We start from the raw sequence: 26,864 nt of genomic DNA on the forward strand, positions 1-26,864 counted from the left end.
CTGAAACTGAGGCGTATTTTGGAGACCTTCCGATCGAGTACTTTTCGGACGGTATCAAAAAGTTAGAAAATCGTTGGACTCTCTGTATCGACCTAAAAGGAGTGTATGTTGAAAAATAAAACCGACTTTGGCCAAAAAAACTTCTCCGTGTTTCATTTTTCAGGGATTTATCAGACTGCCTAGTATATGTATGTATGTATTTTAGCTACAAACTGTATATTAATTAATACAATCTGTAACTGATAAGCATACTATATGTTATAATAGTTACTTAATTTTAGCGTTTTAGAGAAAAATTGAAGGTATTATAATTGACAATATACTATTTTTTTGTTTCTAAAGAAATCTCAAAATTCTTTATGAAATGGACAAATTGGATTTATCCCTTGCTTGATTTTATACAGAATTTTTAATTTTGATAGCATTCAACATTTTAAAGAAAAAAATGTTTAGCTCTGTCATAATTAAATTAAATAAAACTTTTTCCGGTCATGTAATAAAATTATAAGTCATAATTTATGATTCATAGCATATAAATAGCTATGTAACGATATAATATTAAAAATTTTAATTTAAACAATAAATAATTAGTTTTCATTATATAAATACTCAGTAATAATTGTGAATCATTAGAATAATTATATAATAAGCACTTAATATTCGAGTGGTAAATAAATATGCAGTACATCATTTACATTTAAGGTAACTCCTGTAATTGTAACTGCGGTGGTAACTCATTTTTAAAATTTTCAAACTTCAGCAATTACCGACGCGGAACGTATGAAAAATGCCGAAAACTGCGAAGTAACTCCGAGGAGTTGACCCACAAACCAAGAGGGCGCTTTTAGCAGTCAAATTTTGACGTAGTCTCTTATTCCATTACATGAGCAATCTCCCAACTCATCTCTGATATCGGTTTCCCTTCACCAACGACAAAGTAGTTCCACTTTTCACTCCAATCTTTCCAATTCCAAGCTACAAACGGCGCGCTATACAAATCCATTTAAACAAACGGCTCAATCCACTTTCAAATTTTAAAGTAAATAGTTTGAAATTAAAAATTGGAAAATTGATTATTGTTAGCACCAAATAGAAAAACATTTATGATACTTATCATGTTCATAGTAACATGTTCATAATATTAAAAATAGAACATTGTAATGTGGAAGTAAACTGCGCAACTCCGCTGACCTTGAAAGCGTCTCTTTCTCTCTCACCCCCTTGGACGACCTTATCCGCTAAATCAGGTTTCGGTAAGGTGCCATTTATAAAATACGTTATACATTCTCAAGAACTTCTGCCCCCCGCATGATCCTTTTTAAATTGGTCTTAACATAGAAAATGATACTTCGGCAGACCTCCTCCCCCCCACCCCTGAAAGTATAAAATGTATATTATTGACGAAAATAAGGCATTATTTTTCTTAGAACCTTGTAAAAAATTTATTATGGACACTTTTTTAAAAACTTCACATTACGGAGCTGACCACTGTATTATGGAGCTGGACATTTGTATGAATGGCTGTATTTTTATACTCATACCTTAATGACCTCAAAATACATAAGCTACATTACCCTTAAGTCCCACAACACTATAGTCCCGACAACCTATAACCCTAGTAATACAAAACCTCATAACCCTATAAACTCAAAACTCTATAACCATACAACTCTTATGTGCGACAAAAAATACTTTGAGGCGGCCAGTTAAAACTCCACGACAACACTTCTCTCTAACCCCATCACCTTCCAACTTGTCACCCTGTAACTGCATAACCCTATAACCCTAAAATGCAACAGTAAATGTACTTGCACGTTAGGTTTCAGTTCTGAGCCTGACAGTTTTGCCGTGTGTCGGCATCCAGGGCATCTCCACGTAGATTCGGTGGACAACGGAGTTATTCCTGAACCGGAAAAGCCCTTGGATCATGACACTCATGCCGTAATGGTCAGTGCTGCCAGATATAACGATTTGTCGGGATTTATAGAAATATTTGAATCAGCTGATACAAATCTTAATCTATGAGTATAGAAAAAATTGAAATAAAACGGAATATTTTTAAATTGTATTTTGTAACTGAATGTAGTTCTTTTACGAAATAAAATAATAATTATAATTTTACGTAATTTCAATAAGTACCATTAAGGTTAAAATCACTCAATGTTACCATTACAAGACTTTTCACTTTAAATGAAATTAATTTGTTTATATTGATAGAATATAAGTGTAAAAACAAATTGAAATTCAAAAAAGCGTCTAGAGTTACGTGGTTACATAAGGAAGAACGAGAAAAGCTAGGAAGAATGTTTAGTCACCGTGGAAAGACGGTTGAATATTAGTGAAACAGATACCTCGCAATCGAGTGTGAAGTTAGTCAACCACGCTGAAGAACGTACCGACCGACCTCACTGTTGTCTTCAGAATTTTTTTTCTTCAGCGTGGTTGACTACATTCACACTCCATCGTGAGGCATTTATTTCCCTGATATTCCCGCTCCTTTCCTGTATGTCGGAACACTCTTCCTCTCGCTTCCAATCTCAGTCAACGATAGAATTGAAATAAAAGATCTATTTAATTAGAATACTCTGATTTTCGCGGTTTTCTGACTAGCGTGGTAATATAAAAGGTTACCCTACCGGAAATAGAGACGATTTCTAGATACTTTCTAGACTCAGCTCGTCTAGCGAACCTCTAGGGAAATTTTATGGCCGCCGTCTAGTTTAGGGTTCGCCTAGATTTCATCTAGCGGCGTTCAGCAGCCAGGTATCGCACTGTCTTGTCTAGGGTTCGTCAAGTGTTCATCTAGCGGCGTCTACTATCGGCGAGAAAATAATAGGCAACTGCCATTTAAGCTTAACAACTGAGCCAAAAAAATGCCACCGCAGTAAAAAAAAGGTCATATGAAAGCTAAAAGTGTTCTAAGTAAATGATCTTCAAAGTTTAGGATTCAAATTAAAGAATTATTATTACACCATTAAGCCATTTCCCTTTCAAGGTAGGCGTGACTCACTCGGTGGGGAAAGGAGTAATGTGGGGAAGGGATAGAGAATTTTTAGATTGATCCAGAATTCTCGTGTTATTTATGTAAATAACACGTTCGTTCCGCAACACTGATTCGACCCAGGTTACTGATCAATCTCTCTGGCAATCACCCCAAGTGAAGATCCTCACAAAGTCGTTATGTAAGGTTCCCCACTTGGGTCCATTAATAGCCAAGGTCTTTTGTTTCAGGCGTCTTTCACTCTACTGACACTCTTTTTATTAACTATTCGCCGCCATAATTTCCTGTCCTGGCATACTTCTCTAGCTTCTTTTATGTCCATGCATTTTTTCATGCAGACTCTCGTGTTTCTGTGACTTCTTGTGTCTCTTCTAGCTAGAGTCTCATTCACACATCTAACCATTCTTTCCGCTGTCTACCTCTGGGCACGCTGCCAATTACTTTACCTTGATACACTTGTTTCGTTAGTCGTTTATTTGGCATTCTCTCAAGATGCCCGAACCATCTTAACCGATTTTTTTCCCATGTGTCTACTAGCGCCTCTTCTGCCAATTGCGTTAATTTTACTCTTATATTTTTCTTGATAAGTCCATGTCTCGCTACCGAATAGTACAGTCGGTACAAATATAGAATTATGTATTGCCATTTTAACTTTATTTGATATCTCTTTACTTCTGATAAGGGGACCTACTCTACCAATAACCTTCTTAACTTCGTTTATGCGTCTATCTAATTCCTCATCTATCTTCCCGTCTCTAGTAAATAAGCTACTAAGGTATGCGAACTTATCAACTTGTTCAATTCTCTCATCATTTAATAAAATATTGCATAGTGTTTTCTCACTCTTTCCTTCGAAAACCATAGTTTTTGTTTTATTTGCGTTAATTTTGAGGCCCATGCTCTTCAAGCTTGCATCTAGTTTATTCAACATTCTTTGTAAGTCTTCGGTTGACGCTTCCATAACAACCTTATCATCTGCAAACGCTAACCCACGTACCCTTACTGTTTCGAGATCCACATCCTCTTCGTCGGAAAGAGCCACTCTTAAACACTTGTCCATAAATAATATAAATAACCATGAAGACATAACGCATCCTTGTCTAACTCCTTGAATAATATCGAAACAGTCACTCAATTTCCCATTCACCCTTACACTCGCTTTGCTATCCCTATATATGGTTTTTATAGCTTGTAGGAGCCATCCATTGACTCCATACTCTTTCAGGACCTTCCAAAGTTTACTTCTACCTGCCTTGTCAAAAGCTTTTTCTAGGTCAACAAATGCACAGAAAACTTTTTTTCCTACTCTCAAACTTTTTTCTGTTATTTGCCTTAAGCTAAATATTTGATCCGTACATGACCTTCCTGGCAAAAACCCACTTTGGACTTCCCAAATATTTGCTTCTGTTATTTTCATTACCCTGCGAGTAAGTATTTTTGAGTATATTTTACTTACGGTACTTAATAAGATAATCCCTCTGTAATTATTGCAGTCGCTTTTATCTCTCTTTTTTTGCATATTGGTACGATAATCTCTTTTTTCCAATCGTCTGGGACGTCTCCCATCTCGAAACATAAATTTATAAAATTCTACAGTCTATGCGGTATGTGCTCGCCACCGTGTTCAAGCATTTCAGCGGTAATATCGTCTACCCTGGTAGCCTTACCGTTTTTCAAGTTCTTAATTATATCCCTAACCTCAGTGAAATAGACTATCTCAATTGAGTTTTCTATCGCATCGTGTTGAACATCGCAGTTGTGGCATGCTATAGCTTCATCTCCGAGTTGTCTCCTAAAATAGTCTCTGAAAGCCTCTAGTATTCCGTCTGCATCATATACCATTTCCCCCCTACTATTTCTCATGTTACAAAATTCTGTACTTTTGTTTCGTTTCATTTTTTTATAAAGCAGTTTCTTGCTTCCTTCAAAGTCGTTTTGTATTTTCATCTCTTCTTCTGCTCTAATTGTATCTTTAAGTTTCTTAACTAATCGTTTAAGGATCCTGTTTTCGTGTCTATAATCATTTCTACGTCTATTTCTTTCCGCATTGCTAAGACCTGCGATGTTCAAAGTTCTCCTGTACGCTTCTCTCTTTGCTTTTTGGGCAGCCTAAATTTCATCATACCACCACGCATCACCAGACATTCTTCCTACAACTGCGGTTCCACACACTTCGATCGTACATCTAACAATGATATCTCGTAACTTTGTCCAGGCGCCCTCTATATCTTTGCTTTTTATACGGTCCTCCTATGTTGCCCTATCTATGCTTTCGATTATTTTATTTTGGAAATCTATTCGCACATCCGGTTTCTGTAGGTTCTTAATTTTGATTCGCGTTTGTTTTCTTTTCTTGGTTCTCTTTTTTCTCCATCCCCGACCTAAGTTAATTTTTGAGATCAGAAGGTAATGATCAGGATTGCATTCAGGAGCCTTCATGACCCTTGTATCTTTGACTAACTCTGTTAGTCATTTATCCGCAACAACAAATTCAATTATACTGTGGCTATTTCCTTTAGATCAGGTGTATATGTGGATCATTTTATGTCCAAACCAAGTATTTGTAATAAACAGACCTCTTTCTAAGCATAGACCAACTATTTTATCTCCGCTATAGTTTGTTCTTGGATCCCCGAAATGACCTAGTACTCTTTCTGTATCCCGATTTTGGAAGCCCACCCATCCGTTCATGTCTCCTAGTAGAATTATTCTTTCCCCATGTTTGCAAATATTTATTGTGTCATTTAAACTGTCCTAGAAGGCGTCTTTTACTTCTGTGGGATCACTATCAACTGTTGCGTAGCATGCTATGATAAATAGTCTTCTGATTGCTACTTGCATTCTAGCCCACAGCAGTCTGGGAAATACGAAATCATGGTCTCCGAGATGCTGCTTTGCTCTTACATTCAAAATCAGACCTACTCCTAGTTTACCATGTGATTCACTGTCTACTCCTGACCATATTTCAAATCCGCTTTTCAACACGCCATTTTTTATGTCTTTAGTTTCGCATCCCTTTTTCTTTGCTTCAGACACACATAAAATATCTAGTTTCCTCTCGTCGATAGTTTCACGCAATTCTTTTACCTTGAGATCACCCCCCCCCCCAGCATTCTAAACACCTAGTCTCCATTCGTCGCCTGAAACATGACCTTTAGATTTTCCGTGTGCATGCCTTTTGTCAATTACAGTTCCAGTCCTTTCCGAGGCCATTTTGTAGTTTCTATTACCCATTGTTTAGATTATACGCTTAACTATCACGTTTATGCAATAAGTTTATTTTCTGAGTCGAAATCATGTCAAAGTTAAGTAGCAAATCGTCATATGATGGAGAATGTAGTTATAACGTTAGTCCCACAAAAACGTCAGTTAATACGGGTGGGTTGGGAGGGGGGATAGGCAAAATTGGAACCGAGAGTCTCCTTGGGTTTGTGTTAGTTACTAATTACCTACATAAATGTTTTAATGGTATAAGATCTGAAATAAAACAGCTGATAAAAGGAATTAAATTATTTATACGAATAATTCTGAAGAAGCATTACGTAAAGATAAAAAAAAATTCTGATAATTTGTTGGTAACATGAAAAATGCATCGAGGCTGTCCGGAATTATGCACATAAATGATCGGAAAATGGATGATCCTAAAGAAATTGTTAACGCTTTTTCTGAATATTCTAATAGTGTTTATGTCCCATATAATAGATCTGCGAATGAATTGACTTTTTCATCTGATGGATGTATGTGTTAGAAATTTAAAATTGATGTAATAGACATAAAATTTGCACTAAAAAATTTTCCGGATAATAAAAAACGGATAATAAATAAAAAACTAGGAATAAGAATATGTGCTCTCTTGCTAACCCTCTTTGCTTCACTTATAACTTAGCACTAGATAAAGGAACTTTTCTGAAAATTTGGAAGGAGGCAAGAGTAGGCCCAGTATTTAAAGTTGGAGATAAAGAATTGATTCGTAACTATCGGCCAATTTCTAGTACGAACAATTTCTCTAAGGTATTTGAGGCTTGTATTGCAAGTTTTATGTTTTACATCATCAGCTGAAAAGTAATAGAAGTTCAGCATGCCTTTGCTGTTGACAGATCGACTTTAACAAAACCTAGCAGTTTACACACAGTTCATAGCTAGAGATTGAAAGGATCGGAAACAGGTTGATGCTATATATTTAGACATAGCTAAATGCTTTGACAAACTTAATTATAATATCCTCATTCAGAAACTCCATAAAACTGATTTGCCTAGAAACGTAGTATTGTTACTACAATCTTTTCTACTAGATAGGAAAAACCATGTTCAATATGCAGGACATAATTCCACTCCATTTGCACCATCCTCTAAGGTGTCGCAGGGCTCTAATCTAGGCCCAAATGTTTCTACAGTTTTTTTCAATGAAATAAATATATCAAGTAAGGCTAATAAAATCATTTTTGCTGATGATACAAAATTATATATGCAGATTGACTGTGTAAGAAATTGTATAATATAGCAAATTGAATGGTGTAAGGAATAGGGAATGGAATTGAACATTTAAAATGCAAAGTAATCACATTTAGAAGAAACCATGATCCGATTCTGTTTAGCTATGAAATGGAGGCAGAACAGATACAAAGAGTTTATATCATCAAGGACCTACGATTAAATAGTGATCATCATTCAAGATATAAAGAGCATATTGAAACTATTCCAAAATCCACTAACCAAGTTCAAGGATTTATTTTTAGGTTCTGTAAAAGCTTAAGAAAATCTAGTACTCTTATTGCACTATTTAATTCTTTCGTTATATCTGAGCTAGAATATGTATCTTTAATCTGATGTCCTCATTTGAAATGTGAAATTCAACTCTTCGAAAGAATTTGAAAACGATTTTTAAAAATACTAGTATTTAGGGAAGATGGAACCTATCATCTGAGAGGTAGTGAGGTAGTTAATTTTGGCACTTGTATACAAATTGTCACCCTGTAATTGGATTTCTGTTGGGTCTACGTAAATAAAGATACAAATACACATACAAATTATATACGATTTTAAATCCAATTTTCGTATATATTTAATGTATCCGCTTTGCAGCACAAAAGGCAAATGGACGTAATACGAATGTGTTAAGGACTCTGTACTGCTAGTGCCTACGTACAATTCGCTTTGCTATTTTCCCTGAAAATCATGGACGGAGATGTGTATTTGAAATTTTTGCCATTCTCGGATATCAAGAATTTCAACAAAACGAGGTCTTAAATAATAAAACCTCAATCGGATATATAGCTTTAAGGCCAATCAAAACAACACAATAATCACAGACATCTCATAAGGCATTCAGCCCGAAGCAAAGAAGAAAAAATTTCATATGTGACGTGCCACGAGGAAAGGGACCTTAAAGTTTGCAAAAAATCGATTTTCGAGATTTTTATGTTATTAATAATTTTTTAATCACATTTTCATATTAAAAAATATTTGAATTTTTATCTGAAAAAACTGGAACTGTTATTAAGCTGCAACGTGTAGCGTAAATTGCCTATTTTGATGCGTGTGGGCGACCCGAGAAATCCAGTCCCACCACGTTCAACACATCTTTGCGTTTTGTATCCGTATGTCCCTAGAGCTCGTCTGTTTCACTGAATACAGAGCGAGAAGATGAAAAAAGCATGGAAAAGCATGCTAACTTTAAGGTCCCTTTCATCATAACACGTAACATATTTAATAATAATGCATTCATTCACCTTATCCTTCTTGTCACACGTAGTTTTCATATCTTCATGCAGATTGTTATCCACACTTCTGTGCTCTAAAACAGGAAGACGTTCATCATCTCTTAAAGGTAAATCCAAGTCAATATTTAAAGCACGATGTGGATCATTTGCATCCGCGGTGTCATCGTCGTCGCTACCACTTAATTCTGCTCCTGAAGGTAATTCTCCTATGCCTCTGTTTACGAATTGTGAATGATAATTTTCATCACGTTCTTCTGAACTGCTCGACTTTCTATCTGCGAAATTAAAACCACGGTAAAAATGGATAAGAAAAAAACCAAGAATCAAGATAAAATATAAAGATTACCCTTCTTTGATTTCTTCTTCTTGCCAAGCTTTTTATCCCTCTTTTTGCTAGATTCTTGATCTATATTGAAGTACTTTTTTGAACTCCTGAAGTCTGTAATCTGCAGTGAGACAGGAATATCAAGTTCAGCAACAGGAATATTTTCAATGTCCTCATTATTATTGCTCGAGTTATAAGATGACAACTTTTTGCTGATCGAAACTTTGAGATAATGTGGGTTGTTTTCCTGTTCCAACTTTCTCGCGTCCCGTCTTTTCTGAAGTTCCTCGATAGTCGGTTCGCACGAATCATGTTTCGAGTAACCATCAGACTTTTCAGGTTTCACGAAAATTTCATTCATATCTTGATCGTCGGAATCAGAACTTTCAGAAGGTGGATCGTTAATCCAAGAGTCTAGGTCCAAGCCAGAAGGAAATTGCACCTAGAATTATTAGTTCGGGCTTCAGTAAATGCAAATTAAATATAACTTGCTTTTATGACAAATTAACGAAGAAAATAATGTTAAAAAATATAAAAATAAACTTGCCTTTCTCTGAGCTTTAGGAGCGACAGGATTTAGTTCTCCGATAAAGGCCTCTACTAATTCTGCAGCTAGTCCCGGATTTTCTTTTAAACAGTCAAACAGAGCCATGGCAGAACTCGATCTTTCTTGTACTTCTAAATCGCTACTGCAGATAAAAGCAGCAAGTTTCTCTCTCAAAAGAAAAATCTGTAAAACAGAAGATTTTAAGCTATTTAAACGGTATTATTCCATTTATAAGGCTAGTCATAAATTTAATATCAGGTGAATTTCTACTTTAAACTGAAGAAAGAAACCATTTTTTTCGATATCATTTGCCTAATAATTAGAATAAACGCCCACCTGTTCCATTATACCAATATCATTTTCTTGTTCAGCCTTACTTAAGATGTTTGCAGCAAGTTTTAGAATATTATGAACATATACTGCCTGAATGTGACCCGGTAACATCGACGCTTGTGATTTGAGCATTGACTGCAATGTTCCTAGAGGGTATTCCAATTCACTGAAAAAAATAAAAAGGTTTGGTATTTTTCATTTTGCGACATAAAGAACATTATTTAGTTGATATTATTGGAAAGACAATAAAAATCTGATTCACTGCGTCATTAAAATGTGTAATAACTTAGTAATAATGAATTTAAAAGAAAATAAAACATGATTGAGTAATTATTTACCTTGAAAATTCTCCACAGATCCACGCTGCTGCGTACAGAACTTCAGACATAGTTGCTCTTGGTTGTCCAGCGAGGAGGCACGCATTTTCTAATAGTAAGGCACACTGCTGAACTGCGTATTTTCGAATCGCCTTAACGCGTATTGCAACATCTAACAATTGAGTTGCTACTAATTGCCCGTGCTTTGTACCCTCCATTCGTGTTAGGTCCACTAATACTGAGATATACCTATAACAAATATCATCAGTTTTTAAATTCGCCCTTCTTTTAGTTTCCTCTGCTTCAAAAATACACTAACGGCGGAAATTACCTGCATGCCTATTATTTAAGTTCTGGCTCAAGTTCCTTCATTTTTATAATATTAACATACGTTTTTTCCCTCATCATTTCATGAAAGGTAATAAAATTCTTTGTCAGATAATCCAAGTTAAAACTAAAATGTCAATGAAAAAAAAGATATTCTAAATAAACGGAACATTAAACATACCGTGAATGAACGGTTTTCAAAAAATTGGAATAATTCTGGAAGCAACTAAGATTGTTCAAAGTTCATTAGCACTGGTTCTAACAAACCGCGCTTCTTTCAACTAGGCAGGCATCGAGTAAAAGAGAAACTGGATGTTCTCTTCGTCACTTCTTTGCCACACGAAGCCTGCGCAATTTCCAAAAAGCGCGGTCCGTTAGCAACACTGGCGGGGAGGGTGAAATGACATGAACAGCGAAAACTTAACTGGATGGTGGTAGCACCGAAATGAACAGTTACAAATTGAGGAAGAGAGAGAGGACCAAATTCTATTCAAGAAGGTGGAATCAAGCCCATGGAGGGCGATAGCAGCAATAGGAGTTTACCAACTTGGTACATAAATGAACTAGTCGCGCTAACCCCCAAAAAAGTCTCTCCCGTTTCAGAAATCTGTAACAATTACAACTCTGGAAAAAAGGTTTGTTGTAATGATGTAATAAGGAGATTGAAGAAAAATTAATTGAAGAAAATAAGCAACTACAATTGAAAATCATAATACAAGAAAAGCTGACAAGCTGACAGAAGTAAAAATCCACGTCAAAGATTACCAGACTACATGGAGAGAGGGAAGTTCTGTCTTGGATTGAGAACGCGCTAAAAGAAGCGAGGAGCAATGCAATGATGGATAGAGAAGGATTACTTTTTCTGCATGGCGGGTTTGCATGGGTAGCAAAGGCCGAGATAAGAGGTTATAAACGAAGTAGAGGAAAGGGAGATTAATTATCGGAATTAAAAAGAGGATCAGTAAAGAATTTTGTATTTCGGAATGAGATTTTTCGTTGCGAATGAGAAAAACCATTCCTGTTCTCATGAAAGTTTCGGAATGGAATTTAATCAGTTTGAATCTCTTTGAAACTACGTGAATCAAAATAAATCATACTAAAACCGATATTTTTATCCAAATAGTTAAGTATCATTAAGAACGAACCTTCAATTCAGATTGAATCCACAGGAGCTATTTCCAATTTTATAAACTTTAGTCGCCGGCATATCTACTGCTGAAGCAGGATGCACAGGTTTTTTTTTATTCTGGATAATTCTGTGGAAGTGGAACAGCAGCTTCCCAATGATGAACTCCTCTTGATAAATGTGGACAATGAATAACTGACCGAAGCTGAAGGCACATGTGCTAGGGACAATACACATCAAGTACCGGATCCTCTAGAATTACGTCTGGATATTTTTAACGATTATTTGAACAGCGAGATTCCAGAACAACAGCACCTTGAGTGTAATTTTGGTCATGCTTTACGAAAGATCTGACATGTAGAATCAACAAAAAGGCATTCTGTTTCCAAAATGAATATCACAAAATGATCTTTGTGATCTAATAGAACACCTGAACAGCAAGGTTTTACCCATTCATTTAAAAGCAACACACATTGCGTTAGATGTGCAACCTTTTGTATACTGAATATCTATGGAAGTCGTAAGAACGTCCGACCGCAGAACTAGGCCTACAATTGCAGTCTTTGCCCCAGAAAGGAATCGAGATCCACCATGAAAGATCAGGTTAGATATGGATGAAAGAAAAGTAAGGTGTAAATTGGGTCGATTGACTCAATATAAGAAAGGAAATAGAACCAGAAATCTGATACACCATGTTACTTAAATCATCCACCATCGGTACATCGAGGCATTGTAGCCAGCAATATTGGATGAGATCATACACGTCCAATGACAGAGAGCTGATTTTCTTACTGCTAGACTGCGTCGGTACAAGAAAAGTAGCACAAGAAGGCAACAAAATCGAACCTTTCAGACAGATGAAAGAAGGTTCCATCGTGAACTGAATGCAAAACAAAATAACCAGAAAGATACCAAATTCCCTCAATTAGAAGATATGAGTTACTACTGGTCGGGTGTTTGGGGAAACACGAACAAAAATAATTTGGACACCGTGTGGTTCGAACAGGAGAAAGCAAAGACAATCAAAAATCCTGCAACGGTGCTGAGTAACATAACAGCTACAGATGTTTCAACGGTTTTTATAAGGGCAAGGAACTGGAAAGTTTCAGGTCCGGGCATGGTTCTCAACTTCTGGTACAAGTACCTGATGATTGTGTATCCTGCGTTGCAAGATGTTTTCTAAAGATCATTGAACACCTAGATCTAATGCCAGGCTTTATGTTTAGAGGTACTACGTATACGGTGCCAAAAAAACCGGACGCTTAAAATCCATACGAATTTAGACAGATAGCCGGTCTTCCAAAAAATTTTAGTAACTTACAGTTATCATTTTAGATTAGGTATGTTCTCACTGTGACTAGATTAACATCCTAACAGAAGGATAAAAAGGATGTTGCAAAAACTCGCTGGGCAGTAAAGATCTAGTCCCCATAGACGTTGTTCTTATGACGTAAAATCGTTAACGTCAGAGAAACTTGCACATTGCATAAATTGACTACAAGCAAGCATATCCTTCCATACCACATTACTATTTGCTTAAAGTTTTCAAAATTTACAAAATCTGCCCGCGCATCAATGTCACAAAGCAGTTTTCTCAATGATATCTACATGAATTTCGGACTAGATAAATGCAGAACAGTGTATTTAACCAGAGGAGAATTAGGGACCGCAGAGCTAGAAAACTATTTCGAGAATGACATCGTGGCAATTCCTGAGGACGAGTCATAAAATACCTTAGTATTCTTGAGTGTAAGAGTAACTGTCCTCACGTACTCCTTTTGACTCATCAAATGGTCAAACACCCAACTTGAACGATCAAACAGAACCATCCGTGTGGAAATGCCGAAGCACCGAATGCACCACATTAATTCAGTGATTGGAAGGATAGTTCTACCACAACATAGAGGGGGTTAGGGGTGTTGCAGATGTCAGGAAACTACGTAAGTTACAAGTTATACAGTTGCGAGACGGTTTTTACAGCAAGCGAGATATTACACTTTACAGCACCATCTGTAAAGCGGAGCTAGATTACACGCCCTTGGATTTCTCCTCAGAGAAGACCTTGAACAACAGAATAGAAACAGTAGATTCAATTTTCAAATTAAAAGCTTTCCACCGAAAGCAGCAATTTAATACATAAAAGATCAATTTTCAACCAAAAACATAACATAGAATTTTCCAACAAAATAGATTAATATTTAACAAAAACGGTTGCGTTGACAGTTTAAAAAATATATTTGAAACCAAATTTTTTCACCAAAACAGTTTAATTTCCAAAAAAATACACTGACTTTCAAACAAATTTTTTAACTTTCTACTAAAAGATTAAATTTTGACGGATTATCGAATGTTTAATATTTATATAAAAAATAGTTTCGAGTAAAAAAAAGAAGTTTTACAAAATAGATGCATTTTCAACTAATCAAATGAATTCTTAATCAAATTAGATTAATTTTTAGATGATAAGAATCATTTTCTACAAACAAAGATGAATTTTTCAAGTGAAAAAGGTTTTTCAAGCAAAAAAAAAACAAATTTTTAACAAAATAGTTCAAGTTTTTACTAGATAAATTAACCAAAAATGATACTGCTAAATTTTTAGTTAAAAAAATTAATTTTCAACAAAAAAAACATTCGAACTTTAAACTAAAAAAGATCAAGTTTGAACCAAAAATGGAATAGTTAAATTTTGGATTCAAAAAATTAATTTTGTAAGACTAACATTCTTTGAAAAAGGTAGTCGTAACATTTCCAGTAAAAAAATTATTTTTAACAGAAAAAACGAAGTTTTAACGAGATAATAAATTTTTCAACAAAATTGATTTTTAACAAAACATTTTAATTTACGATCAGAGACATACATTTTTAACAGCAGTAGATAAATTTTCAAACGAGAAGAATAATTTTCTACCAATCAAGATAAATTGTTAACCGCATAGTTGATTTTTCAACTAAAAGGGATACATTTTTAACAAAAAGGGTAACAGTTAAATTTTCAGTTCAAAAAATCAATTTTCAGCCAAAAAGAATTTTTTAGTCAAGAAAGAAAAAGAAGATGAACGAATTCGTTCAATTTTTATGTCAAAAAGAAGTAGTATAACAAAACATATATTTTTTACGAACCGATCAAGAGTGGGTATCATAGAAAAAATAAGTGAAGTGATCGAACAAAGGTTTACAAGACATTATATTAACACGTATTATAGCTTCTAAGGATACCAAAAATACAATTAGAAACGAAATGATTAAGAAAGGGTGAAATAGAAAGAGATTTTTTCGCCGATTTTGTCTCATGATTTGGAGAATTTTGCACAAATCTCCGCAACAGACCTCACAGATACAGACTTTTTACAGGTAACATTCATATTATTTATAATTCAGTCTGTAAGAACGTTACGAATTATTCCAACAATATATAATTCATAACAAAATAACCAATACACTGGACACTGCATAGGCTCATTTTATTCTATATATATGTTCCACATATGTTTTGACACGGTCCTATCAGCTATCCCAAGCAGTTTGTTACCTTGCTGAAATTACGAATGCGGATGGTAGCGTGAATTTTAAAGTAGTAAACAACAGTACTAACATCCTACAAGTTCAAGTCGCATCATATCACGTCAACAACAGAGATTGCAGATGTAATAATATAATCCTGACAGCCAAGGATAAAAGAGAATAAATAGATATTCGTGCGAGTGTGCTAATGAACGTAGAAACGTGGGATGCTGCTCGCATATTGCGGCAAATCTCTATCACTTGAAACATGCACGCCCTTCGTTTATATGTGAAAGCATGTATTTCAGAGGCTAACAGATGTTTTTCTTCACTCATGTTTGTAATAACGTCTAGTGATGCATGTCGATAATTTTTGGCAAAATACAGATGTGCTTGAAAAATAATTCAATGGAACTGCAATGTAATGAACATCAAGAACATCTATTTCTGTTAAAAATTCATTTTTTTGTAGTTGTAAATATTTTGTTGAAACTTCGTTTTGTTGGGGTGATAATGTTTTCTTTTACTAAAAATATATAACTATTACGTTCTTGTTTGGAACTTAATTATTTGTAGTTGAAAATCCATGTATCCTATATTTGAAATTTAGTCCAAGCTTCCCATAGAGTGATCGTGTCCCATCTGAGGAACTCATAAGCATTTGGGAAAACTGGTTTAGAAGAATGTGGGAATTCAGATTTAGTGTGCCACATGCTTCCGACCTCCCTCCACTATAGATTGTATGGTCAGTTTAGGCGACGTGTAATAGAAGGGACGTTCGGCAGTCTTCCAGCAACCCTCAGTCAAGGTTCTATCGTCTACGAAACTTTAACAAAATAAAGAATACTTTCAAAGTTGAACCAATAAGTAACAAAGTGAATTCATTAATCTCACCCTGTTACAAATTGGGGGTCCTGCCAGGATAGTGGCAAACGATCCATTAGGAAATTAGCTACGGCAATACAACATTGAGAACTACGGTTCTCCTAGAAAGGACTCAGGATTTCTCTACGGAAAGTCCGTAAAAAAAGGAACCTGTAAGGTATTGGGTAAATTTAAGAGCTCAATTAAGTACGCCGTCGCAGAAAAAAGGCTAGTAATTATAAATTAAGATATAGTATAAGTCTTCTTTACAGTCGTCAAACGAAGACTTTCCAGTACGCAAAGTTAAGGTACAGGGAAAGTAAAGTTAAGGTAAAGCAAAGTTTAGAAAGAAAAAAATTTTTATAGGGAATCCTTGGTATACTACGTATGCTCGCTAGCTCTACCATCGTTAATAAAAAGGAATTCGGTTTCAAATAAACCTTGTATATACTCCATGTAGGCGGATTGTAAAAGTAAGGATTAAAAAATATATAACAAAACGGAAATTTTAATGCGATTGCGACACCATTACACCCGGCACTTGAAATTAGGAAAAATCATACACGCTGGCGTTCCACGCCTACAGGTAAAAATTATCCACAAATTACGATATAAAATCAGAGATCGATAGTTCAGACAACCCTTTTCCGGGAGCCTATAATAACAGACCGGGCAACATGAGCTGACGCACTACTGACGAGAAACTCGACTTAATGCTGCCTAGGATGGCACTTTTAGAGGAAGCAGTATCTAGACTTACTGTCGACAACGGCAGCTCGGTTGACGAAATTTTCCCATTAACGCAAAGATTGGACATCCCGTCGAAAGTAGAAACGTGAATAGATGGAGACATTATGACTTTTGATAATTATGAGGACCACGGAAGAGAATCTACTAATCACCAGAAAAGAAAAAGTAACGCGGAAATAAACGATGAAAATGAGGCAAACAACGCGGACGAAGAAAGTGACGCGGAAGGAAACGAGAATAGGGAGAACAGCACGGAGGAAGCACGCGAAAGGCAAGAAAATAGACCCCTCGTGCCAATAAGACCATCCAGTATCATCTCTGCCAATGCTAGTGAAAATAATGTGCTCGAAGTACGTGAATCTGTGAAAAACCGTGGCTCTAAGATAGCCCTCTCCTGGTACTATTCCCACTAAGGAAATAATAAGAACCATAAAGGATATAACCTGGTAGAATGACATAAGGGTATAAGACTTTATATGATCAGTAAAAAGCGCACGAGACAGGTGCTTTCAACCTGACTTACTATTAGACTTCGTTTTAGGAGAAAGGATCACAAAAAATATACAAAGGGCAGTTAGGCACTTAGAAATTAACAACTTTATCAGTCTTTTTGATGGCTTGAGAAAAAATTATTATAAAAGATTCCCTCAAAAGATATATGCTGAATTTGAGAAGAGAAATCGGACTACAAGTTAAAGCTCAAAAACCAAAGAGCCTATGCGAGGCCCAGAATCAAGTTGCGGAAATCGAGATTTGGTTAAAAGAATCCTGACCAGTACGCCCACCAGTACAGCTGCCTATGAGAATGCACCCTCGGACTCCGATGCGCAGTGGCGTACCACCGATAAAATCTTACCAAGCACAGGGTGCTGGCAACCAAGTGTCCCGAACATTTAGCAGCACAATGTTATGCTAAAATGCAAAATTTTCAGCAAGAACAATTCCAAAATCGACCCCAACAAAACCCTGTGACGAATATCCAAGAAATGGAGAAAAAAGAGGACGGTAATGATTATTTAGAATTTGAGAAATAAGTCCCAAAAAAACAAGCGAACAACTAGACTACGAGGAGAATACAGAATTTCAAATGCCAGCGGCAGATTATTATCCATCAGGGGCAAAGATTCAAATGGATTGATTTACAAGCTTACTGATCGACTCTAGTGCGGCGATCAACCTTACCAAAGAAAACAATGTGCCAAATAAAGTCAAGGTGTTCTCCATGAAAAAATATTTCTTCATGGGAAAGGACCGACACTACTCACATTACGCCACTTACATTAATTACTGTGGGAAAAAACATCTTTTTCAAAAAGTAGATGATGATTTTACTTTGCCAGAAGCTGGAATTATAGGGTTATCCTTTTTTAACCAATGTTCAAGATATTCAATTACGCTGCAATATGTGATTCTAGAAAATAAAATATTACCTTTACATGATGATGGACGTTTTATTAGTGGCAACACAGCTCAAATCAACAGAATAAGCATTGATGTACCTGAACAAGAAATATTCATTGAGGATAATCCCAATATAACGGACAGGACTAACTTAATCAAAGATAGTCAACTAATAGTTCCATATTATAACTATGACGGGAACCCCATACTGATCAAAGTATGGAAATACGAACCCATTCAAAAAATATGAGAAGTAAATAGGGCAACTGTTAATCAGAAGGAAACAGCTCTTGAATATCGATTGACAGATTTACGATAAAAAATTAGGCTGCAACACATAGAAGACGAGATGCGGGAAAATGTATGGAAAGGAATAGCGTCTTACAGTGATATCTTCCATCTGGAAGTAGATCCACTGCCCTGCACCGACCTTGAGGAACACGATATTGTTCTTAAATCAGGAAAAAAAGTCAATATTAAATCATATAGGCCGCCGGAGTGTCATAAAGTAGAAATATCAACACAAATGGGAGATTTTCTAAAAAAGGAAGTCATAAAAAATTCAAAATCACCTTATAACTCCCAAATTTGGGTAGTGTCATAGACTTCAGAAAGATTAACGAGAACAAAGACCAAGATGTATATCCACTGCCGGTGATAGATGATATCCTAGATCAATTAGAAGCTGAATTTTTCTCTACCTTCGATCTAAGCTCCGGTTTTCACCAAATACCTATGGCAGAGGAATAAAAAAAATATACAGCCTTCTCAACACCCAAAGGGCATTTCAAATTTAACAGGATGCCTTTTGGATTAAAGAATGCCTGAGCCACATTTCAACGAATGATGGACGGAGCATTAAGAGTATTAGAAGGAAAAATATGTTTTGCCTATCTCGACGACACCTCTGGCACGTTATTACCAAAGATGGAGTAAAGCTGAATCCAGCAAAGTTAGAAGCAGTAAAAAATTTCAGACAGCCTAGAAATGTAAAAGAAATCCTATGATTCTTAGGACTACTGCCTATCACGATTGTTTCCAATCACGGATCTTTCAGAAGAAGATTTTGAGGAAAAGAGTTCAGGAAGTGAGCTCTCTGACGAAAAAAAAAACCGCGAGCACTTCAAGAGTAATAAACTTAATTCTGACCAATAAAATGGCCGTGGATGATCTCATATCTGAGGAAGAAAATTTAATGGATCAACGAGGATTATATTAGGATTATCTCTCATGGAAGGAAGAGAAAACCCTCACCCGGGAAGTGAAGAAACTAAATGCCTACGGAAAACTGTGGGTAGATGTCACCAAGTTTTAATTTGGAAATTATCAAGAAGAGTCGTGCTTAATATTACTCAGGCTCAAAGTCAAGGTCTTCATGGATAAGAAATTGACAGTAGTACGACTCCACTTTGCAGACCCAATGATTACACCATTAGAAAAACTCAAAATTTAAGAAATGATCAGCTTTTTATTCTTCCGGTATCCAACACTAAGCTTCCACACATGCTACAATGCCATGAGAGACCTGTCACATAAAGAAAAGAAGAAGGTAATCAAGGCAGCGCACAGATCCATTATGGCTCGGCATTATGGTGAAAACAAAACTATCGATCGAAGAAGAACAATCGGTGAACGCAAAAACATGGACGAAGAGGTCATTAACTTTGGAAAAATATGTCCAGTTTGCCAGTTGCAAAAAAACAACTAGAATAAAAAATCAAAGTAAAGATATTATCCCTGATACGCCAGTTGACCCCAACGATAAAATAGCAATGGATATTTTCGAGTCATTGACAACTAGTCGTTCGGAAAATAACTATATGCTGTCAATTCAAGATCAACTCACCAAATGTCTCATTTTGGTCCCACTTAAAGACGTCGAATCCCAGATTATATTTGAAGGATTTTTAGATCATTATATCTAAATTTTTGGGGTCCCCTAAATACATACTTATCGACCAAGGAACAAACTTCGTTTCAGAACTTGTGCAAAATTTCGAAAATCTGTTCAGAATCCGACATATCGAAACCTCCACCTATCATTCACAATCCAACAGAAGCTCAGAAAGGTCACACTCAAATCTGAAAGACCTAATAAGAACATGCATGGAGGACAATGCACTTGAATGGGATAACATACTGAAAATCGTGACCATGGCTCATAATAATATGAAACATGAAGGAACTGGGTATTCCACTTTCCAGCTCACTTTTGGAAGAGAATCAAACATCCCTTCTATGCTGAGCACAACACTTTGGATAAAGTACTCGGACCTTGTTCAAAGGTGGAAAGATAAGCATGAAAGATATCTCAACAGAGCCAGGGAAAAGATAAACTTGCAAAAAGGAAAGTATAAGAAACAGCAAGATGCAAGGATTATAAAATCACAAGGAATTTATGTACTCGGAGACCTGGTAAAGCTCATCAATCAAACACCTATCAATAAGCTCTATCCTAGTTGGAAAGGGCCCGCGGTTGTCTTAGAAACAATATAAAATAACAATTACAATATTAGTTTTGAAAATAAAACTCTCATTATCCATGCCAATCAACTAATGCCATACTATACGTAATTTCCGATGTTCCTCGTCTGGATTTTGTTAATACACGAGGGAACAAGTCTAAGAAATTACACCAAAACAAACATCAACGGAAAAATCTTTTTAGAGGAGGAAGGAGAAGTCCACTTTTACCACGAAAAATGGAATCTCATCGTAGCTGTAAACACAACCAACACAACAAAGATCTAATTTTATAGCGAATACTCTCAAAGTCGCAGTGATAGCCTGTGATTCCAGCTGCGGCGAAGATTACGAAATTAGAATGGCAGGTGAACGGTATGAACGACTACGCTAAAGAGAAGATCTACTCCAATAGGTCATGGGTATTCGACGAACCAAAAGAGGATTGCTCAATGCTGTGGGAGAAATATCTAAAGGGTCATTCGGGACCATCAGCAACAGTGACCTTAAAACAATTAATAAAGAACTTGACCAACTTTACTCGGATAATAAAGATTTAGCTATGGTAATGCAAAACCACACGAAAGTGCTGAAGTTACTGCTGGAGTCTTCATCGACTGACCACAAAACTTTGGAAGGAAAGTTGCAAGCCGCAGCTGAGACCACACATCTGATCAGGGTTAGTCTCAGTAATATCACCAAAAATTTGTTCATATGTTCTAAATTTATTGTATGCGGAATCCTGATTGATGAATTGCATGACGACAACGAAACGGCACTAACTGCCATAAACGATGGTGAAAACGGCATAATTCATTCCCAGATTGTAACACCTAATATATTAATAAAACGATTCAAGAGTTTAAGACCATGTATCGAACTCGTTCTCATTTTGATACCAACCCGGAAAGCTACCAACACATCCTCGACCTCAGCGAAATTAACGTAGCCTTGATATGTCTATCCACTGAATCTTTTCTACGTTGCTTTGCATACTTACAAGAATGATTAATTATTTAAACTATTTAGATTAAAAAATAAGAATCTGTTCTTTTTTCTACGAATAATATAATTTTTTACAGAATTGACTGAGAATATCTTTCCGATAATTTTCTTTCTATGGCGTTTTTCAAATTTACAACAATATTAATGATTTAAACTATTTCAATTAAAATATTAAGAGTTTATTCTTTATCCAACAAGTCAATTTGATTTCGAAGTCAACTAAGAATGTCTATTACATGAGTCTTTTTTTACGTTGCTTTGTAAATTTACAAGAATTATTAATTATTGAAATAATTTCGATTAAAAAATTAAGAGTTTGCTTTTCTTGATTGTGTATTTTCGGCTTTACACAAGGCTGGTACAAGCAACATGTAAAAGGGCCGACTCACGGATATGCTACGTTTGTACGAATTTCTCCCAGACGGGAAACTGGTGGGGGCCGAAAAATCCCACGTTCTGAAGATACTGATTCGAATGTCGGTTTTAGAAAACGAAGATTACATCCTATATTGGGATGTTGCTATTCAGATGGATAATTAAATATGGGCCAATCGACTCCACATCGTCAGTTCGCGAAAAAAAGAAAGATAAGTCTACATCATCGACATTGCTATTGTAATTTCGGCTACAAGCAATGTGCACGCAAGATGCACTGAACATCTTGAACATCTAGGAGTTCGAGGGCAAATTTTGCCTAGACTTTAGCGTAGACTTAATGAAAGTGAAGCCATCCCTTTGTTCATTCGTCACTGATTTACGTGCCACAATGATCATTTTGACGTTTTATTAAACCGCTTGTGTATGACAGGGGAAGTTGTTCAAATCAAGTGGTGAGGTACCGTGGTGATGATTTAAATTTATAGCTTGTCACTTATGGCTTGAAAATTGACTGTCGAGAAGAATTGGCGGCCCTTTAATTGTCCCGTATTTGTTCCAGTTCTCAAGTTCCGTATAACTTATGGCTTGAAAATTTAATTTTTGGACGAGGAACTTTCGTGTGACTTTCGTAAAGTTTTTCTTTTTTCGCCCTGTCTCGCTTTCATTGCTCAGAATTTTTGGCTGCTTCTCTAGCTGGACAAAAAAATTGAGAAGCCTAAACCAGTGTTACGAAGTTATTCGCCCAGAAAGTGAAAACGCAATTGTCATACGTTAGTGTTTAAATGAACCATAAAAATCATTACTGAAGCAAGTAAATCAATCAAGAGTAAACATAGGGATGGATTCATTTTCATTAAAGCTACGCTTAAGTCCAGGCAACTTACGTCCACTTTCGGGACAAAATCACAGTGAGGACCGTCGTAATTCCAGATCATACTCATGAGGTTAGGTCATTAGGCTGATTATTGGGTAGGTGTACGATTGCATTGTTAGAAGATTCAAGCCTGCTAACGATGCAATCGTATACGGCATCGCGTGCTTTCTTACAAAATGGATATTTGTTGCAATTTTCAATTGAAAGATCTAAAAATTTTCAGAAATCTGCCTCCAATAATAAGGAACAAATGTCTCACAGGAAGTTGTTTCAACTCTAAAGTTCCCTCGATACTTTTCTTCGTCGAATTTGGCAAAGTTTTTTCATCCATTTTTCAATTTTATTATTAAAACTATATATATGGGAAAGAAAAACTTCAAATTGAAATAAGTTCCGAATTGGCATTATCTACAAGCCTATATTTTTTTTGAATATATGAATATATGAATTAAACTGCCTTGCTACGTAATGATTCTAAAATGGTGTGGAAAATTTGTCTCAGACATGAATGATATATTATTGAAATTATTTATAGAATTATTATCGAATTTAAGTGCATCTTTTTGAAATATTTTGAACGTTGTTAATTATAATAATCAATAATAGATAAAAAATATTCAATTAATGTATAATCTAAGTACACATATATTCTACAAAGTGAAAAAGCAATAGATATATTTTCCCTATAAATATATTTATTTTTAAAAGAAGATATATTTCAATTCAATGTAAGTACGAAGTGTGATATAATTTAAAAGGTACAGCATAATCTTATACGAATTTGGGAATTGAGCTTAAATACAGCACTCATAAAGCGGAATGTTTCATATATAAAACTCTTATAATCTATATAAAACGTGAATCATTTTTAGAGCGACTGAAGTTTTAAGTTTTGATGAATTTCATGAATTTTAAACATAATATGCACTTTACTTATAAAAGCTCATTAACATGAAAACAGTGGAAAAGTGATTATCATTACCGGAAGCAATTTTTATTGTTAATCACAAATATTTTTGATATTGTTGATTTAGCAATAACACTGAATATTTGAATTAAAACATTTTAAATCCAAATATTCATAAAATGTATAAAACACAAAAGTTTTACAGCGCGCGTTTATATCGGTAAGTAACCGTGCGTGCAATTGTGTAGTTTAAAAAATAAATTAAGTGTAGTGATAATTGTTTATAAAAAAAATTTTTTGTTTCCAAATTTATCATTATATTACTGCAACGTAAGTGGTACATAATATTGATATCCGCTAAATTATATTCATGGTTATAAATAATATTTATCACCATGAATAATATTTAGAAAACATCCATGATTCTGTCTTTCGTCGCCTGAGCGTCCTAACCACACCTGTCATTCGACTTAGAATGAATTGATTGGCGGTACTTTGTCGAAAATATTTAAGTATCTCGGACACTCGACAGCGCAAGCGCGGCTACGATCATCAATCATACTTGTAGACTTCTGCTTGATAAAAGCGCACCAGTCGTGCGAAACCCGCGCTCCACCGCATTGCCGAAAAGATCCTCGCTCGTTAACTTTTGCGATGCGACCGCGGGCCAATGCCCCCACCCTCACTTGCGCTGTAAGTGGCGCGACGACACCAAGCTAGCCTTTAAGTATAGCTTGTTTCGAGACCAAGAGTCACTGATAGATTTTTAGAAGGACAGGAATTGATGGAACAACTGATCGAATGGTACCTCTGTAGAGAATTCGTTGCAATCGTAAGATCTCTGATTAGAATAGGATTTGATATATCTACTAACGCTCATGACAGATTGATATATTCTGGTCTATCAGACGCATCAAGTCGATTGATTAAAGACTTTTGCGGTCTGTGACTACAATGTCACAGAGCTCAAACCTAGCTTCCTGCCCACCAGGAAGAAGCAGTGTTACCAAAGTGGCGTTAAGCATGATGGGTACAGAAGAAACTCTTCCATTGTCACCACCTCAATCAGAGGAAATAGCAGGACATCTAGAACGTCTATCGTTAGTAGGGATCTGCCAGACTCAAACGCAGTCCCTAATAATAAAAATCCTAATCCGAACAACACTACAGGACCGGAAAAAATAGCTTCAATTAATGTTACTGTGGACGAGGGTAACTACCCCTATACAGTTCTGCATAAGGGTGTTTCTCAAAAAGTTGGCCACTTTGGAGAGTGTAGTTTCTGAGAAAAAAAGTTGTTCGAACTGACGGAAATTTTTTTTCTATCTTATAGTACTAACTATCAGGTAGCGTAAAATAAGCGTGGCCGCGAGCAAATTAATAAATTAATATAATCCTGCGGTTGTCCTTATGACAAACTATTACTATATATACATACTCACACACACACACGCGATAGATAGATTGATAGATCCATGATTCATAAAGCGCCTTACAGTTCTTTCAATTGTTGATTTTTAGACAGAATTTAACCCTTCTCTATTACGAAAAGTGCGATTCGTTTCGATTCGTATTACTCGTATGGAAAAACGTTATAGGACTTATGGTATCGCCTTAGGTATTGACTTAGGTATCGAAAAATGGTATAGGACTGTATAACTCTTCGGGGAGGAACAGAACTCTCACCAGAACATCTGCAACTTTTCATGAAAAATTTCCTTATGATTTTGCAATATTCAAAACGCTGTAACCAAGATCAATACAGAGCTCACCAATGAATTTCTCGTTGAAATTTACTTCAGGAATTACACTGACCGCTTGGAAAACTTTGTTAATTTCTAATAACCTCTAACTGACCTTGAACGTTACAATTGACCTATGACTTGGGTACGCACCTGAACGTAGAATTTTCCGCTCTATCGATTGCAGATGTAAAAAAATGGAGTTTCCATTTTTAAAAAAACAAAGTTGACCTTCAAGAAGCCATGAATGTCAACTTCAAGGTCAAATTAAAGGTTACCATTGAATTCCTCGTTGAAATTTACTTCAGGAATGACCTTCACTTTTTTAAAAAATATTTTACCTGAGGAAATATCCAACCGTCCCGAGACTTTTTAGACACCCTGTATATCCATTACATGTACACCTGCAAGAGCGATGATTGATTGAGTGAGTGAGTAACGCAAATGTTCAAACCCTTTCCGACGAGATAGAAGGTTGCGGTCTTTTCCAATCGATTCTACGAGAGACGTTACGGGAAATGAACAATTGTCAAAATTTCAAATTTACTCCTTCTTCACGCTCGAATCGCTAGATTGCCGGATTTTCTCCAGATTTCGTCGATTATATCGGAAAATTATGGGTTTTCGAACAAAACGCCAAAGAACAAATTTATGTATTTTTTAATTCTAAATAACTTTTGTCTATTGTGTTTTTTCGTAAAACCATTATTTTTCTATATAATCGAGAAATTGTGTTAACACGCACGGTATACCTATATGTGGGTGTTTCTCAAAAAGTTGGCCACTTTGGGGAGTGTACTTTTAGAGAAAAAAAGTTGTTCGAACTGACTGAATTTTTTTTTATCTTATAGTAATAACTATCAGGTAACGGAAAATAAGCGTGGCCGCGAAAAAATTCATAAATTAATATTGAAAAATGATAACAATGTTGGGAATGGCTCACATATTCTAAGCGTAGTGAACTTGTAAAAACTAGTTAGTTTTCAGTCAATTTACATAAAATTCAATACAAGTTTAATAAAACACAATGTTGTACCACCTTGTCATTCACTTTCTGTTGCTTTTCTGCAAATTATTAAGAAAAAAATAGGATGTACCATGATTTATTCAAATAAACATGTTTGTGCGTATAAAAAATAACCTTATAAACTTATTAAAAATCAATACCTGTACATTTCCTTAACCCGTCAGCGCCCAAGGTTTTTTTTGTCTCAGATTTCGTTCAAACTCAAGTATAATGATCACTTAAGTATAGATACAGTACGTGCAAGGTTTTGTCA

The 26,864-nt window shown here is 35.6% G+C and overlaps 1 protein-coding gene across 5 annotated transcripts in view; it reads right to left on the reverse strand.

Moving 5' to 3' along the window:
• The window catches only part of LOC117170145 (AP-3 complex subunit delta-1), a 172,206-nt gene that overhangs the window by 16,370 nt on the left and 128,972 nt on the right, over window positions 1–26,864 (reverse strand). For all 5 annotated transcript variants that reach the window (XM_033356696.1, XM_033356694.1, XM_033356695.1 and 2 more), the window contains 5 exons: window positions 10,265–10,492; window positions 9,930–10,092; window positions 9,594–9,776; window positions 9,068–9,488; window positions 8,731–8,996 (listed from right to left, as the gene is read on the reverse strand). In XM_033356696.1, coding sequence (XP_033212587.1) covers window positions 8,731–8,996; window positions 9,068–9,488; window positions 9,594–9,776; window positions 9,930–10,092; window positions 10,265–10,492 — 1,261 coding nt within the window. The remainder of the gene's footprint in view (window positions 1–8,730; window positions 8,997–9,067; window positions 9,489–9,593; window positions 9,777–9,929; window positions 10,093–10,264; window positions 10,493–26,864) is intronic.

The sequence above is a fragment of the Belonocnema kinseyi genome, chromosome 3 (genome assembly GCF_010883055.1).
Source record: "Belonocnema kinseyi isolate 2016_QV_RU_SX_M_011 chromosome 3, B_treatae_v1, whole genome shotgun sequence".
NCBI classification, from domain to species: Eukaryota; Metazoa; Arthropoda; class Insecta; order Hymenoptera; family Cynipidae; genus Belonocnema; species Belonocnema kinseyi.